The following is a 16,096-nucleotide window of genomic DNA, read 5'->3' on the forward strand; positions in this document are numbered from 1 at the left end:
ACATCAGCGGCACTAACCCGCACACCAGGTTCGCGGAAATATTCGGCACTGTTTGCGTCAGCTGTGCACCAGCCTTGTATGCGTTTTCCATGACTTTCGTGCAAAAGAGCGAGCTGTATCCAAGCCGTCGGCCACGGCCGCTGTCTTGTAGAACAGGGATGAAAACCGACAGCTCGTCGGCGGATGGAAACAAATTCGACTCCATGTCAAACTTGAAAATGCACCACGACTGGTCAGACAAGTGCGCAATGAGCCATGGGGGAAGACCAGGGCCACTGACGAGGATATATTCCACCGTCAACCCGTCGTCAAATTACATCCCGATGATGAATGGCATCGCCAAATCAACACGCATCGACCAGTCCTCGACAATACTCGATCCAAATACAAACACACATCGAGAGAGCTGGGCAGAAAAGGTGTAGGAGACGTACAGACTAATAATCAATCTGCTTATAAGGCGTTTCCATGGAAAAAAGGCGGGCAAAGGGTATCAGGCGTTAAACATGTATATGGCAACTGTTATGTATATATAGCTATGTGGTTTTGACACAACACCAACATGACTTCTTTTAAGCTGCTTGCGGAATTATTAAGATTGAGCAGGAAGCTCGGCTCAGAATCTCCCCGTCCCCACAGAACTAGTCAAGGTAGTGAATATGACGTCGCGGAAGCAAACTATCGATTCTTGGGCGTGGAGAAGCCGCTTTTCTTGATCTTTTTAGCTCTAAAAAAAAAAAAATGATGGCCGAAAAGTGACATCATGTGACTGGTGACTAATACACGACACATGACCACCGTCACCTTATCGATAAGGATATCGACCTCCTCCCAGAGAGACTTTCAACTTCTTCCCCCTAACTTCTTCTCCCCCTCACGGCGTCGTCTCTCTCTCCAACCAGCCCTTTTGCACGCTTCTCGACCTTCAAGCTGACCTTGCCACCGTACCCGATAACAACGCCGCGTCTCACCTGTTAGCCTGCTCGGAGCAGAGCTCACCGTTAAGCTGCCGTCGGGTTCTCGAGCCAACCCCGCTGGCTCCTTCTGCTTTGTACTGGAAACACGCCGAACGATCCCGTAGCTATCATCGACTCATAGCAGGCATTCCGGCCATACTCTTTCGTTTCTCCTTTCCGCCGCAGCTATAGCATCCCTGAAAGCAGCTCTTTCTTACGAGTGAGGTGCTGAGACGTTTTGCCACGTTCACCGCCTACATCCAACAAGATGAGCAGCCCAAAGCGAAGAATTGAGACAGATGTATGTTCTCCACGATGTCAATGATTGCCCTTGGTGCTGGGAAAGAGTATAGTCTAATTTGGTAATATCTCGTTTGGTGGATAATTATAGGTCATGAAGTAAGGCTGCCTTTTTGACTAACAAGCGTCTCTAATGCTTCATTTACTGACTGCGAATAGGATGTACGGCTCCCCGTTAGAACCCAAGCCTGGAAGTGGATAGAGCCTTTCTAGTGCTAGATACAAAACCTGGTGAAACACTCCGAGCACCGAGATACTAACATGACCCGCTTAGGTTGATGAGTGATTATGAAGTCACTCTGGTCAACGATAACAGTGAGTCTACTTAGGCCCTAGTAAAGAATACAACATCCACTAACAAGTTTCTATCTCTATCCAGTGTCTGTGAACCTCTTCCTTTGCGTTGTATAGTTCGGCTGATCAATATATCAATAACTAACCAATCAGTTGCCTCTAGGCAAGAGTTTTACGTACGGTTTAAAGGACCGGAGGAGAGTGAGTTTATCCAATTTCGAAGCTCTGATATCATTCAGCAACTGACGTGCACGATAGCCCCATTCGCCGGTGGAATCTGGAAGGTACACGTCGAACTGCCTGACCAATACCCGTATAAAAGCCCAAGCATCGGCTTCGTGAACCGGATTTACCACCCGAACATTGATGAACTGTATGGTTGTCACGCTGCACTGTGCTTTGTCTTCCCCTATAGCTAACGCATACTAGGTCTGGATCTGTTTGTCTCGATGTCATCAACCAAACCTGGTCTCCCATGTACGATATGATCAACATATTCGAAGTCTTCCTCCCACAACTCCTTCGCTATCCTAATCCGTCGGACCCGCTAAATGGTGATGCGGCGGCAGTTCTCTTGCGTGATCCCAAAAAGTACGAAGCCAAAGTTAGAGGTAAGTTTAACCACTTCGGGTATTACCTAGCTATGTATTCCTACTCTCAGGCTAATAACGGATACTTTAAGAGTATGTTGCCAAATATGCAAGCAAAGATGCTGCCGATGATGCTGGAGAAGACACAGAAGATGATGGTGAAATGAGCTCCGTGGGTAGCTACGAGTCTGGCGGCGAGGAGCCAGCTGGCGAGATGGACGATGTCTAATTTCACCTGTCTTGCTTGGGCTTTGCACTCTCACCCGGCGTATATTGTCCTGTTCTTTCTCTTATCTTTTTGGATCTATCTCTTAAGTATAACTCGGCGTTCTAGCGGTATCACATCGACTCTCAATGGGGTCTATCGCCTCTTAAATATCTTCGCGGGGGAGCATTGCGTCTATGGTGCTCGGATTCCTCTCTCCTGTTGTTTTCTTCTCTTTTTTTCTTTCTACAGGGTCAGATGAAAGCGAGATTGTGAGTTTACCTCTCTACTTCTTGATCCTTTCTCTTCTCCTTACCTTTCAAATATACATTATTTCTTCTCAGGTTACTTTCTTACTACTATTCAAACTAGTTTACTACATATATTAGAATCATTCGGCTATGCTATATTTCTGCTGTTCCAAGTATATACATCTCGTTCAACATAAATTGCCACTCATGAATCTCTTGGTCAATTCCACCCTTCATCCTGCTTGCACGCTCCCCGATGCAGCACACGATGCTTCGGAAGAACCCCATCCCGGAGAGGAATCTGCCAGGAAACCGTCTGCACATTGCTTGGGTATACAGTGGAATGGCCCTTTTCACTAACATCCGCCGTATCAGCTGCTATGATAGCTCCGTTCACTCCTCCCCGTACCCACGCTTCTTCCGTCCTGTTAGGAAGAGTGATATGCGCCAGGCCAGAGACGAAGACAACCCACCTATTCAGCCAATAGTTTAACCAACCCTACGCCCCTAATTTCAAGTATATAACTAGAACCAAGGAGAAAACAACTACTTACTGAACAGTGGGCGCATTATGCAACCCGCCATCGAACTTCGGTGGTAGGACACTGTACTTTGCATCTCCCATGAGTCCGTCTAGAGGGAGAATCGCTGCTCCCTTTGTGCCTGGCTCGTCAGAAACATCAAAGGTACGCTCGAGGGACCAGCATTCCAGTGTCGACTGGCCCTTCTCTGCCGTGAGAGCAGTGATGTTTAGTGTCACTGGGGCTTTTGGCGGTGGTATCTCGGCGAGGGCCAGGAGTGGCAGGGCAAGTATCGATAGGACGGAGAGCTTCATCTTATCAACAATGGCTGGTCACAGGTAAGGATATAATAGTATAGTTATATATGAAATTGAGATGATGTAGCCTACAGGGTCAGAGCAGCCCGGCTGAAAGGCTATCAGGTGCATCTTTCAGGTAGAAACCCAAACGATATAACTATCAGCTAAAGAGTTAGCCAGAGCAGCTAACTAGCTATCGGGTGTATAGCCTGGGCGTCGATCAGAGTGCCACTGTCGTCACTATCTAGTAGGCTAACGTGGTCGTTGATACTAGTTTTAGGGCTATGCTCTGTCTATCTGTTGCGGCTACTTCATTGGAACATTTACTATTTTTTTATCTCGGACGAAAGGATGCTAATCTATCATACATACTTGGGCATCCGCGAGAGTAACGGCGCCCATCACTCTGCTGAGCATTCTTTTTCAACGCCCAAGAACGAAGGGATGCAAAATGGGGAAAGCAATAGAGTTGGAATTTGAAATTGTTTTCAGAGTCAGATTCTGGTGAGAGGGTTAGGGTTGTGGGGGTTGGAGGTAGATATCCCAGCTTGCCATCCGGGTGTATTTTGAATGCAAAAATCTCTAGAGGTAAAAGGGGGATATCTGTGTAGGAAAACAAAAACGAATGGAAACAAGATAATTATCAACTAGAAAGAAAAGGCCAAGGTGCATGGCATGATAAGGATATCTAGAAAATTGAGCTGACGGTGTGTGTATGAATGGAAAGTCGTATGTTGTCGTCATGAAGGCTGATAGGAAAGTCTAGTGGCGTGGCCAGGCGGTGTTCTTATTCGTATGGTTATAATCTGGGACCAAAGGTTGATCTACTTCACCTTCAACACCCCAAAGACGTCGATCTCGTCTTTCTTGTCGTTGTCGAGGTTCAAGGCAGGCCGGGTCTTCTTCCCTTTCCTCGTGCTCATCACAACTTCTCCCCAGTGCTTGGGTACGGCCGATAAGTTGACATTATTCGGATAGTCAGGGTTGCGGCAAGACACATATCTCATCCCCGCGAATTCGCCGGGCGTGGGAGAGGACGACTGGCGAGAAGACTGCGATCTGTGCGAGGCCCTTGGAGGAGACTGCGTTGAGTTGTATGTATCTGCTCTGAAAGTGGCTTGGGTGATGGTTGCCTCTGAACTTGGGATCCGAGATGCCTGGGCACTGCTCTGAGCAGAGGGTACAAAGGGCTGAGACTGGATAGCCCAGATATCGACGACGGAGCTAGGTAATAATACTGTTAGTACTTATTAATATCAAGGTGGGCAGCCGACTTACTCGGACGCTCGCTGGCAGATAGCTTCGAGAGCCTCCCTCTCACGCTTCAGCGTCTCCAGTTCTGGACCCGGAGGAGGCCCTTGGACTGTCCCATAGTTGAACCCGGCCTGGTATATATCTTCATCTAGCAAACGCGAGGACTCGGACTGTGTAATAACAATGCGACAGCTTGTCAGTTCTATGTGCCAGCCACCGACAGGAACCAGCCAGCGACATACCTCAGTCCTCTCCTGGCCCCGCAGGCACGACAAACAGACGCCCATCGATATATGTATGACGGCGGCCTTCGTAAGTATATTAATATAAGATGGTAAAGAGCGATTGGATGCGACTTTAAGGTAGTTAAAGACTTCGATGCGAGGAGGGAATCAAGAGCAGCAACAGCCGGGCAACGGGCCTGAGGAGAAGCCCATTGAGTGGTCAAGAAACACAAGCATCTGGCAGCAAGAGAGAAGCCCGCTTGTAGTTTGTATTATATTATTTTATTTAATGCTGAATCTCCATGACTTTTTGCTTCTTCTTGTTCTTCTTCTCTTTGCACTTTGTTTTTTCTTCTTTCTTGTTTGCAGCAAAAAGTGAGCTGGCAGTGTTTGCTGACCAATCAGGCAATGCTTCCGGTTTTTTTATGGCTGCGATTAAATATCCTGCAGGTTCAACAGTTAAACAACTAACAATCTTGCACGGAAAATACGAAAACACAACTACTAGCCAGGCTATCTGCTGGTGAGCCTGCGGGTGAAGGCCTCGTATCCCCCAAATCAAGGAAACAGGAGGATGTTCGAGTTACCAAGTGCCAAACGGTAGTTATGACCCTGTCGCACTGCATATCTATACGACAGAACAGTCGCTAACACGCTATTTCTAGGGTTTGTCGCGATGAATTGAAGTCCCCAGAGTCGTCCAGGGCCTCGTCGCCAGAGAGCACGGCAGCTACATACGCCGCGACAGCGTTGGAGAGGGCCTTTTCGTCATTTGAAACATTCGATACCAAGCCGACAGCCGCTTCGGCAGGACAGGAGCATCAGACAAAGAATACCAAAGAGAACGAAGAGGATGAGGAGCAAGAGTTTGAGTTCCGGCTCTTCAGCTCTGCGCCTGCTAGGGAGGATTGGTCAACGAAAGGCATCGATGAATTGCAGACGAGGCCCAAGGGACACAATGGAAGCAACTTTAGTGGAGTTCAGAAATTAAAGATCAGGCTACGGTCTCCGTCGCCATCGGCCCGTCCAGCTGGTGATGGTGGCTTTACTGTTCCCTTTCGAGGATGGGACTACTACTTCTCCAACCCAGCGATGGTCATGCGAGCAGTGGGAGATGGCTCGTGGCAGAGTGGAAGTAGGGACCGGGATACGAGCAAACGATTGGAGATGATAAAGGAGACTTTCAGGGATGCGGCGGTGGATGGCGATACCGTTCTTGCACGCGCTGCTTCGGCGGCTTGGGTACGTATATTTTCTCAACCAGGTGTTGCGGTGTATACATTTGCTAATTCTATGCAGCCTGGCTGCCACCTCCCATGGCGGGTAGTGCATATACCCGCGCCAAAGGTGAAATCAGCTTCAAGCACGGTATCAGCCTCAAAGCCTGAAGCTTCTTTGTCCGGGAAGAAGAAGAAGCCAGGCAAGAAGAGGCGGATAGCTTTGCGAAAACGTGTCGTCAGTAAAAAGGCAGCTGAAGAGGCCGAGAGAGAAAAAAGAAATCGAAAGAACAGAGAGCGAAAGGTAAAGAGGAGGCAAAAGGAGAGAGACAAAAAGGCTGCAGCCCGGGCGGCCGCGGGTGAAGGTGAAGGCGTCGCCGATGTTGCTGCTACCAAGGATAAGTCATAATGGTATTGGTAAAATATAAATGAAATCGCTATGGATATGATATATTAACTATATAAATCAAGACAGGCCGGACAGTCACACGTCGCTGATATATCAACTGTACTAAAAAATCATATTAAAAAAGGGATAAAAAAGAGAATATAAAACAATCACAGGGGTATCCCAAAAGTAAGTAAAATATGACCTGTCACTTTGGCCGATATCAAAGCCTCCATAACCTCCTTTCATGGCGTTTGAAGCGAAGTCATATCCATACACCTGGACGACTAGGCTATATTCGGGGAAATAAACGTGTTAATGCCAACCAAGGGTAGTCCAACCTTTATTTGGCAGCAGCAGCTTCGGTGGTAGGAGCAGCGGTTTCAGCCGGTTTAGCGACCTCTGGGGTTTCGGCTGGCTTGGTCTCTGGGGCGGGCTCTCCGGCTTCTGGAGCTGAAGCCGGAGCCGGAGTTGGGGCCGGGGCAGTGGTGGTAGCGTCTGGTGCAGCAGGAGCCTCTACCGCCTTCTTCTCGCCGTCTGTAGTGACCGGTGGTTCAGGGGCGACCTTGTCCTTGCTTGCTGTTCAAGTGTTAGCCATCATTAAACCATATTCTTACATCTGCGCAAAGATTAGCTAGTTATATACCATCTTCAGCTGTAGATGGCTCCTGGGTGCCCTCTGGCTTTGGCTCTGGCTTCGTCTCAGGGGCTGTGGGCTCGGGGGCCTTGGTGACCTCTGGCGTGGGAGTCTGCTGAGCAGCAGTTCCGTCAGTTGGAGCTGGAACCGGAGCTGCACCTGGAGCAGGCGGCGCTGGTGTCTCTGTCTTCTTGTCCTCAGGGGCAGTCGTAGTAGGAGCAGTCTCCGAGGTCTGCTGCTGCTGCTGCTTCTTGTTCTTGAGACGGCCAAGGAAGTTCTTAAAGCCTCTCTTCAGCTGGTCTAGCGCATCTGGGGCTGTGATGGAGTCAATTATTGTCCTTGCACAGGCTCATGAGAGGCTTCGTCTTGCTCCATACGATGTGCTGGAGGTACTTACGAACACCTGGCATCTTGAGCGAGCTTGGTTAGATTTAAGGGGTTCACTGGATCTAGAACCGAGAGCGAAAAGGCCGAAGGTATGTATCCTTTGGAGAGCAGAGAGATGCTATTACCAAGGCGAAACAGGTCTGCGAGGGCTGGCGGAGTGTGAAGAACGTCTTGTCTTAGGCTTCGAGGTGAAGAAGTTGGCGCTTGAAGTTGTTCCCCAACTTCTCGCTCGTTCGCTTCTTCAAACCCTCGAAAGGAGAAAAATAAATACGCGGCAAAATAAGGTGAAACGCCGAGCACGGACCATAACAAACACCGTGCCACGTGATTCCTCCAAGCTCTTTTTTATTTCTTTTCTTTTATTCTTGTATAACTACAGAGTACATAGTACAACATTGTTCTTCTATTGTTCCCCTCCCCATAAAGGACTTTCTTATTACTAGTGCTATGGCAGTAGACTCTTCCTCTCGATTAACCGGAGGAACAACTTTAATTAACTTAAGCTTGGCGATTAGACTCCATTTTCCTTCATTTGTCAAACACTTGAGGAACGGAGAATATGTGGAGAATATAATATATGCTTAATCCACGGATGAAGGGCCAAATATTGGGATGGCCTGCAATTTGGATGATTGACGGCTGCTTACTTCTCCAGTATGCTGTCAGATAAGGCCATCTTAACCTGGACTTTGCCTGACAGGCCATAAAGAGTGCTGGCGTCTTTTAACCAATGGAACAAACAGCTGCCGCAGCCGCTCATCGCACCAAAGGGGTTGATTTCGACAAGCTGGGTCTGCTCCTCAGACATGCTCATGACGTCAAAGGTGAACCCTTCTCGCTTCATTGTCTCCAGCACCAACTCATCAGGTAGTTGGCTTGCAGTCCTGATAATCCTGCCATGTATCTCCAACGAATCACGGTACACCTGCTCGGCCACTTTGGTTGCATTTTCTAGGCTGCAGACCACTAACGGGCTAGTCCATCGATACTGTGATATGGCAGCAATATCGCCCTTAGGTGGAGGACAAAACACCCGGAACTCGCGTGATGGATCCATAAGCTTGTTATAAGGAACAAGGAAGAGTTGTGGCTTCTCTTGACAGGCTTGAAGGGTGTCCAAGATCGCCCGTCTTCCCCTCATGGAAGTACAAAGCTGTACAACAAGATCACGTAGACTTGTAATGGGGTCGGTTCCGTTCGCGCCATCCTTGGTGCTGCAACTATCCAGGCGAAGGAACCATTGCTGGCCAGAACGAAATACCCTATCCGTCTCAACTCCAGCTGTAGACTGCTTCGGGAACTCATCGGTTAGGTCGCTGATGGCAGCATCCCCTACCGACATCCTCGTACACCAGATCTTGAACGCCTCCGTCATCTCAAAGGCCAGATAGCGGGGTAACTCGAAAATATGCCATTCCTGAACCCCCTGTGTAGACATTATCAGAGGCGCCCAGTGCTGGTACAAGGTAGGAAACAGGCTGGGCTTGACATGCTTTAGGTCCAACGTCTCTGGAATCAGTGCGTTAATGTCTTCGTGGGAGTGGCCACGGGTATTGAACTCGTCCGTTTCCCTCCAAGCGTCCTTCGCCTCTTGCATAGCAGCATGCACTTTGCTGAACGGAATGGTCACCAGCTCCATGATGATACAGCTCACTCTTCATTTACCCTTGCTTTTGACGGTAAATCTACCACCTCCGACACTTAGCAGTTTGTGGTGTCCGTAATACTACAGGGTCGCCAGGTCAAGGAAAGAGGGACCTAGTACCTGTCATGTTTCAAACAGGCGGAAGAAGAGTAATATTAACCACCGGAATCTTCCTAGATTGTGGCTTTTAAAAGACCCATTTTCACGGCCTTTTTGCGGCCCTGAATACTTACTATTATTCTGTATCATGTTGTTGTTGGGCCCACGTCAAGTTCAGATAGATATGTTTAGGGCCATGCCCTTCACAGTGATAAGTAAAGCCCCACCACAACTGAATCTCAGAGAGAGCTGTAACATCGAGAAATATAAATATATCCTTTTTTCTGGTTTAATCGCATGAAACACTCCGACACCTTGAGGTCACTTTTACATATCATGTGACTATCTGCCGCTTGAGCCTTTTTGCCAAGACTAGCTTGTCGCCCAATCTTAAGCTTATCTAACCTACTTTGATATTATTGGGCAACTTAGTTAAGGTTAATGTTTGACTTGATTTAATTGGCTGATAAAAGTGGGTTCCGGGTTTAAAACGCCGACGGACGGAAGTAGAGTTTAACCGACAGCCGACGCCCTTCTCGCCTTTTTCTTTTTCTGGACTTTTTATGTACATGAGGGAAGTTGGTGATATGATAGTAAATCTTTCAGCTGATCAGAGGCGTGATGGACGTTATCGGTTAGCCTGGATTTGATAATGTTCGCTAATCATGTTCTAGACACTCAAGGTATTATTTTTACACCTATCCATCAAGTCGCGGAGTATAAACGCCATAGACTCCATACCTTGTCCCGCTTTGAGTGCAAGTCTCCTCGTGTGGCTGGCTTGTTCGCCATGTACGGGCTTGAATGTGCGTCCAGAGGTACTTCGTATACCATCGAGCTGCTTACGATGTGTCCGCTGGGGAGAAGGTAGACTGGCAAGATTCAATCATTCCGGTCAATAACTTCAGCAAACGCTCCTTGTACACAAGGAGAAATGAATACGCGGCGTCAAACGGAGGGAGATTTGACCGACACCCTTTAAAATAGCCGGAATGCGTCGGATGCACGGAGACAAGAGACCCTAGCCCCGGGCTCCATTCTAGATGTTCGTACCGCCTTGTCGACACTTAGCGGATGATCTGATATGGATATATCGGCGGGGTGATTTTGACCCAAAGGATCGCTTGCAGCTTGGGTAGCTAAGTTATAAAATCTGGGCACTTCTCGCCTCCCTCGTCTCCATATTTCACTTTCTATCGATACCTATATTCATATCTAAATACCTATAACATCGTTCAATTCCCTACGCATCCTTTTTTGAACACAACACTAAATTGATATCCAACAATGGAGCGCATCTACCTTCTTACCCACCCCCGCTCTGCCTCTAACCTCCTCGTCCAGATTCTGGGCTTGGAAGACCAGCCAAATGTCAAGGCTCGTCCACACGCTGGCTATTATTTCCTAGATACTCTCATTGCCCTTGGCGATATGGGTCTCCGAGCCAAACATGTCGACGAGTGGACCGAGGAAGAAAGGACCAAGGTTCAAGCAATGTACCAGAAGGGATACGAAGAAATGATGAAAGATGTTGACAAGTCGAAGGAAGAAGGCAGAATCTCGGTTGTCAAGGAGCATGCCAATGTCATCATTGGGCCCAGCCATCAAACAAAATTCATGTTCAAGACCGACGATGTTAAGGAGGCACCACTCACCCTCGACGTTGCCCAGGGGTCCGAGGTTGTCCGTTCTCCAGGAAACCACACCATCTTCTCTGATGAATTCCTCCTTACCTGGAAGCCTGTCTTCCTCATCCGCCACCCAGCTCTCATGTTCCCATCCTTCTACCGATGCATGGATGACTTCAGAAAGATGCAAAAGGAAGAGATTGGTACCACCGGCTCACTTGAAGCCGGAAAGCCTGATCTACCCATCTACATGAGCTTCCACAACATCCGGTCCATGTATGACTGGTACAGCGAGAAGCTCAACCAGGTTGGATCGTCTTCCACCACTCAGCCCTGGCCCATCGTTATCGATGCCGACGATGTCATAGCTGATGAAACCGTGGTCCTCAAGCTGGCCGACATTATCGGGCTGGACCGTAACCACCTCAAGTTCACCTGGAACCCCGTCAGCGAGGAGGACTCAAAGAAATACAACCCCATGGCCAAGCGCATGCTGTCCTCACTTAATGCTTCAAATGGTATCATGAAGGACAAACTTGCTGCTAACATCGATATCGAAGCCGAAGCCACCAAGTGGAAGGCTGAGTTCGGTGAAATCGACGGAGCTAAGATGCACAAGTGGGTGACTGATGCCATGCCAGACTACGAATACTTGAAGTCTCGCCGACTTACCGCATAGGCGTGTTGATCACCAGCGGTTAATCAATAATCTCTCCCTTCACATCATTCTTCTCTTTTTCTTTTGTTTAGAATGTATTTGTTTTGTTTCATTGCAAAAAGAAACTAGAAAAAGAATTTTCATTTGTTTAATGTTAGGATGAAATGAACAATCAATTATTAACCCATTTATTCCCTTAGCTCATGAGAGGCTCACAGTAGGTCTCTACTTCACCTTACGTGTCTTACCCTGATTAATTACACGGGCATCAACTATCATGATTCTATTTATCACATTCACCACACATTTCTAATATTAGTTTCACTCGTCCTCCATAGTCATCATCGTATCGTCATCTTTGACAAGGGCCCTCCAGGTTCCGAGCTTTAGAGCGGGTACCATATTCTCGTGCCATCCCAATATTGGAGGATAGGGTGGGAATAGCTCGCGGAATTGGAGATGGAATCTCATCATTATCGCTAACGATGGGTGCAGCTGTAAGTATCTCAACAGCTCGTGTATCTAGGCTGTTGGCTCATCGACATGTAGGGAACCATCTATATAGGAACGCATCCTGACGCAAGACCGTGATACGATATTATGAGAACCGTGAGGTATTTCAGAACTAGCTGACCCAGACAGTTAACGCGGGACAAGGGAATCGTGTTGGCTGTAGAGATTAGAACGGTTCGAGTCGAATAGTCGAAGCTGTCGGAGGCTCATGGTTACGGGTGAAGAGACTGTTAGACATGAAGATACACTATTTTCACCAGTTTATATCTACGGCTTTGCACTCATCCAGCGCCTTTTACCATCTAAACTGCTTTTTTATCTTGCTACATATCCATGCAGTTACTAAGCCCCCTCCGTGTGTTTCATCACAGTAACAAACAAGGCTGAAAGCAACATTTAATAATAAATAGCGCGGTTGGTTCTGTCAAAGAGAAGATCCTTTGTCTGCCTCTTCATCCTCCTTCGCCATCGATATTTACTGCAAAGACTGTGTTTTCAGCTTCGTCAGGACCAGGAAACGTCGATAGCCCATGGATCCGGTGCTGGTTATCGGTGGCTGCGGTGGCCTCGGCCATACAATCATCAAGCAGCTGCTTCAAAAGGGGGACGCCTCTGATATCACGGCACTCGATATTACTACCAAGCATAATATCGTTCCGGGAGCAAAGTATATCGAAGGCAGCTTTAGCTCTCCAACCGACATTCGAGGCGTGCTCGAGCAAGTGAAACCGCGGGTGATATTTCATACTGCGTCGCCTCTGTTGATGCAGCAGAAGAACACCCAGGAGCTCTACGAAAAGGTCAACATCGAAGGCAACCGTGATCTGATCCGGGCAATCCGAGAGCAAGAGGCCAAATCGGTCAAGGCCTTGGTGTATACGTCCAGCTCGTCCGTTATCCACAATGGCTTCTCCCACATCATCGAAGCAACCGAAGACCTACCCAAGGTATACTACCCCGAACAGCCAGAGTTTTACTCCCACACCAAAGCAGTCGCCGAAGACATCATCTTGGAAGCAAACCGGAAGGACGGGCTGTTGACCGTCGTTATTCGCGGCACTACCTTGTTCGGTGAAGGTGAAGACGGAGTGATACCCCATATGATCGATTCCGCAAAATCAGGACGTAGCAAGATACAAGTTGGCAACGGTGAAAATCTATTCGACTTTACATACCATGGAAACGCAGCTTATGCGCAAGTCCTCGCAGCAAAGGCGTTGCTAAATGCATCCGGCTCGCCTGACCTACCACCAGAGGACCGACGGGTCGACGGTGAAGCATTTGTAGTCACTAACGATGAACATGTTCCATTCTGGAGCTTTGTACATGCTGTGGCTGCTGCTGCTGGGTACCCGGTCGCAAAGAAGGACATCAGGGTAGTGCCGTGGTATATCTTTTATATCATGGCCGTGGTTGCAGAGTGGGCGGTATGGTTGACCAGCCTTGGAGCTCGGGAATCGAAACTTAACCGTAAGATGGTTCGATACCTTACCATGACGCGAACGTTCGATATCACCAAGCTCAAGACTCGTCTGGGATACCGGCCTCAGATTGGGATACACGATGCCATCAATCATTCTGTGGAAGAGTATTTCAAGAAATTCCCTGAGCAAAAGAGAGGCGGTAACTAGATGTTCAAAAGAGTGGATAATGGCATTTGATGCATAGATGTATACCATAATGCTTCGTAACTCTAGTGGTCTTAACTGATCTTAACTATCAAGATAAACTAGCAAAGGCTATGCTCCACATCTGACATCATTAAGCGTTTCTTCCTTCCATCGGATGATCGACGAAATATTAATAGAGAATTCTGGAGGAAGATGCAAAGCTAACTGGATAAAATTAATTGAAACAAATCTATATAGCATAATATTATTACTATTATTAAGGAGTGACATTAACCCTGAGTTCCTTCATCTTCCATCATCGATAAGCGCTTTATTTCGTTAAGACAGGCACTTCGACAGCCTATTTAAATCCACAGCTGGCAGGGCTGGCCGCCTCGAAGGTGACATCGATTCTTCCGAGGTGTTCGGCTTGGTTGTTGGTCAAGGCGTCCATGCCGGCCTTGGCGATGTTAAAGCCAGTCGCCTTGTCGATGGAGGTAACGAAGATCGATTTGTTGAGGACAGGCCAAGTGACCTTGAAGCACTTGCCGCAGTTGGCACTGTTGTACCCCTCGACGGCAAAGGAGCCACCAATGTTGGGGAAGTTGGGGAGAGATCCGGCGGTGGTGAAGCCCTTGGTGATAAGGCCGTTGATGCCGTCAGAGCAGGCTACCTGGGTGAGACTGAGACCGGCATTGTCGTATTTTGGGTCATAGCTGAGGGTGACAGTGCTGGTAATAGCAGCAGCAGAGGAGAGAGAGACCATAAGGCCGAGAGTAGCTGGAATGGTGAACTTCATTTTGGCTGGTAGGTTGGTTTCGAGTTGGCTTTGTTTCCGTGAAATGAGAATAACTTTTTGAGGGTCGATATTATGGAGGAGATAGATTTGTGATTTGTATTCTGTTGGAATTGTGTTGTCTGATGAAGAGTAGAGAAAAAAAAGCTGGGGATATGGTTACCTAGACGAGGTTTATATAACTTTTCCCGGAGCTCTCAGCATTGAAGGTTCAACATGGCCTTCTAGAGGCCGGCACCCCGTAAGTGTAGAGGAAGAGATCTGCAGCGAGGGATCCATGGCTCGAAGCCGCCAGTGAACGCCTCCATGTCTTGCAAGTTGCTCCTCCATGCACGACCAGTTCAGCCCAAAGTCTTTCGATGCGGGGCAAGGGAAAAAAAAACGGAAAGCGACATGTACGGAGTATAGTTTGAAACATTCGCAATCAGGAAGAAAGCAATGTATACAAAGTGCTCAGGGATCTGGTGAGACATTCATTGCACTTGCGCACAAGGAAGTATGCTGTCATCGAGAGTTACTCCCGTACAGAGAGCGGAGGGAAAGCAATGGATACAGCCATACCACCAGGGTACATGCTTGCGGAATGTGTCGGGCTGGCTCTGAAGGAAGAGAGACATAAATCCATCAGACCGCAGCAAGTAGCAATATAATCCATATCCTCTCTATCCGAGGTAGCATCGCAGCCCATCTTAGCTGGCAGAAAAGAAGAAGCAAGCTCCAAGATCCGGTGACACGGTTGCTGTGGGCGCTCGATGGAGAGGAGCTTGACCTCTTCCTGTGATACGTTGGCAATATGGATCGGCATCGTTCTCTGGCTCTATATAAAGCAGCCTTTGCTAGCGGATGTCTCACTCTTCGATTCCAAGACCCATATCTTCTGCTGCACCCGGCTGTCGGCTGTGGGCATTCCGCTGCGCCTGCATGGTTACATCTTTATCAAAACAGATGCTAGGAGGAGCGCATAAAACTTGATCTTGACCCTGAATCCATGGTCGAAGCATGCTTGTTTCTCATCGGACTGAAATCTACCATAACTTGGATGTCTTTTTTTTTGGATGTTTCTTTTTTTAGGTTTTGGTCAATCTGTGGTCACGTGTATGTCATGTGGTCGCTTGATCGGATTTTCGGATTCTGATCTCCGGATGAGTAAGCATAACCACTAGTTATATAAGCAGAACGCATCTTAACTTTCTTTTTTTGTTTATTCCAACAACCACGAAAAGTTGATATCAAATGCGATGTTGCTTTTGGCAGATTGAAGGACTGAAGGAATGATATGCGGTCTGTTGGTGGTTGGGCTGCTGGAGCAACCGCATGGCCACTGCAGGATTCAAAAAAAATAAGTGAGACAGGCAGCACAGAGCGGTCAAGAGTTTGTACCAGTCCCACAGCTCAAGAGCAGAGGTAGCCCTGATTTACGGGGTATGCCTGTCTACATACATAGTAGTGACAGGGAGTGCTCCGTACTCCTGGACTTTACCAAATTCCCCAGCCTGGTGAGTGGTAACGGTCTATAATCTTGGCACTTTTAGATCATTACCTTATCACAAAGTTCCTAAGATTGTTCTATTTCGTATGTTATTTAATAAATATATAATCTATTAGACTATCTAACAAGTGCATT

The 16,096-nt window shown here is 47.9% G+C and overlaps 10 protein-coding genes across 10 annotated transcripts in view; 5 read left to right on the forward strand and 5 right to left on the reverse strand.

Moving 5' to 3' along the window:
* Window positions 1–425, forward strand: part of MCYG_04942 (conserved hypothetical protein) — a gene marked incomplete at both ends in the record, with an annotated part of 1,538 nt that extends 1,113 nt beyond the window's left edge. The window contains one exon of the mRNA XM_002847159.1: window positions 29–425. Within this exon, the coding sequence (XP_002847205.1) occupies window positions 29–425 (397 nt within the window). The remainder of the gene's footprint in view (window positions 1–28) is intronic.
* An 846-nt stretch (window positions 426–1,271) lies between these two features.
* MCYG_04943 (ubiquitin-conjugating enzyme h) lies at window positions 1,272–2,369 on the forward strand (the record flags this gene model as incomplete). Its single annotated transcript, XM_002847160.1, has 6 exons — window positions 1,272–1,303; window positions 1,416–1,450; window positions 1,668–1,751; window positions 1,809–1,923; window positions 1,980–2,161; window positions 2,233–2,369. 6 exons carry the CDS (start codon window positions 1,272–1,274, stop codon window positions 2,367–2,369), a joined length of 585 nt encoding a protein of 194 aa, XP_002847206.1.
* Window positions 2,370–2,816: 447 nt separating this feature from the next.
* MCYG_04944 (conserved hypothetical protein) lies at window positions 2,817–3,431 on the reverse strand (the record flags this gene model as incomplete). The annotated part of the gene is made up of 2 exons (XM_002847161.1): window positions 2,817–3,069; window positions 3,151–3,431. 2 exons carry the CDS (start codon window positions 3,429–3,431, stop codon window positions 2,817–2,819), a joined length of 534 nt encoding a protein of 177 aa, XP_002847207.1.
* Window positions 3,432–4,240: 809 nt separating this feature from the next.
* Window positions 4,241–4,957, reverse strand: MCYG_04945 (conserved hypothetical protein; the record flags this gene model as incomplete). The annotated part of the gene is made up of 3 exons (XM_002847162.1): window positions 4,241–4,640; window positions 4,695–4,840; window positions 4,913–4,957. The coding sequence occupies 3 exons, from the start codon at window positions 4,955–4,957 to the stop codon at window positions 4,241–4,243; spliced, it is 591 nt and encodes a 196-aa protein (XP_002847208.1).
* A 511-nt stretch (window positions 4,958–5,468) lies between these two features.
* On the forward strand, window positions 5,469–6,520 carry MCYG_04946 (conserved hypothetical protein; the record flags this gene model as incomplete). Its single annotated transcript, XM_002847163.1, has 3 exons — window positions 5,469–5,494; window positions 5,560–6,136; window positions 6,194–6,520. 3 exons carry the CDS (start codon window positions 5,469–5,471, stop codon window positions 6,518–6,520), a joined length of 930 nt encoding a protein of 309 aa, XP_002847209.1.
* A 322-nt stretch (window positions 6,521–6,842) lies between these two features.
* On the reverse strand, window positions 6,843–7,546 carry MCYG_04947 (conserved hypothetical protein; the record flags this gene model as incomplete). The annotated part of the gene is made up of 3 exons (XM_002847164.1): window positions 6,843–7,078; window positions 7,146–7,451; window positions 7,534–7,546. The coding sequence occupies 3 exons, from the start codon at window positions 7,544–7,546 to the stop codon at window positions 6,843–6,845; spliced, it is 555 nt and encodes a 184-aa protein (XP_002847210.1).
* Window positions 7,547–8,166: 620 nt separating this feature from the next.
* On the reverse strand, window positions 8,167–9,162 carry MCYG_04948 (conserved hypothetical protein; the record flags this gene model as incomplete). Its single annotated transcript, XM_002847165.1, has 1 exon — window positions 8,167–9,162. The coding sequence occupies one exon, from the start codon at window positions 9,160–9,162 to the stop codon at window positions 8,167–8,169; it is 996 nt and encodes a 331-aa protein (XP_002847211.1).
* Window positions 9,163–10,544: 1,382 nt separating this feature from the next.
* MCYG_04949 (conserved hypothetical protein) lies at window positions 10,545–11,574 on the forward strand (the record flags this gene model as incomplete). Its single annotated transcript, XM_002847166.1, has 1 exon — window positions 10,545–11,574. The coding sequence occupies one exon, from the start codon at window positions 10,555–10,557 to the stop codon at window positions 11,572–11,574; it is 1,020 nt and encodes a 339-aa protein (XP_002847212.1).
* A 1,022-nt stretch (window positions 11,575–12,596) lies between these two features.
* MCYG_04950 (hydroxysteroid dehydrogenase) lies at window positions 12,597–13,697 on the forward strand (the record flags this gene model as incomplete). Its single annotated transcript, XM_002847167.1, has 1 exon — window positions 12,597–13,697. One exon carries the CDS (start codon window positions 12,597–12,599, stop codon window positions 13,695–13,697), a length of 1,101 nt encoding a protein of 366 aa, XP_002847213.1.
* A 340-nt stretch (window positions 13,698–14,037) lies between these two features.
* On the reverse strand, window positions 14,038–14,475 carry MCYG_04951 (conserved hypothetical protein; the record flags this gene model as incomplete). The annotated part of the gene is made up of 1 exon (XM_002847168.1): window positions 14,038–14,475. One exon carries the CDS (start codon window positions 14,473–14,475, stop codon window positions 14,038–14,040), a length of 438 nt encoding a protein of 145 aa, XP_002847214.1.
* Window positions 14,476–16,096: the final 1,621 nt, after the last annotated feature.

This window comes from Microsporum canis, genomic scaffold (assembly GCF_000151145.1).
Source record: "Microsporum canis CBS 113480 supercont1.4 genomic scaffold, whole genome shotgun sequence".
NCBI lineage: Eukaryota > Fungi > Ascomycota > Eurotiomycetes > Onygenales > Arthrodermataceae > Microsporum > Microsporum canis.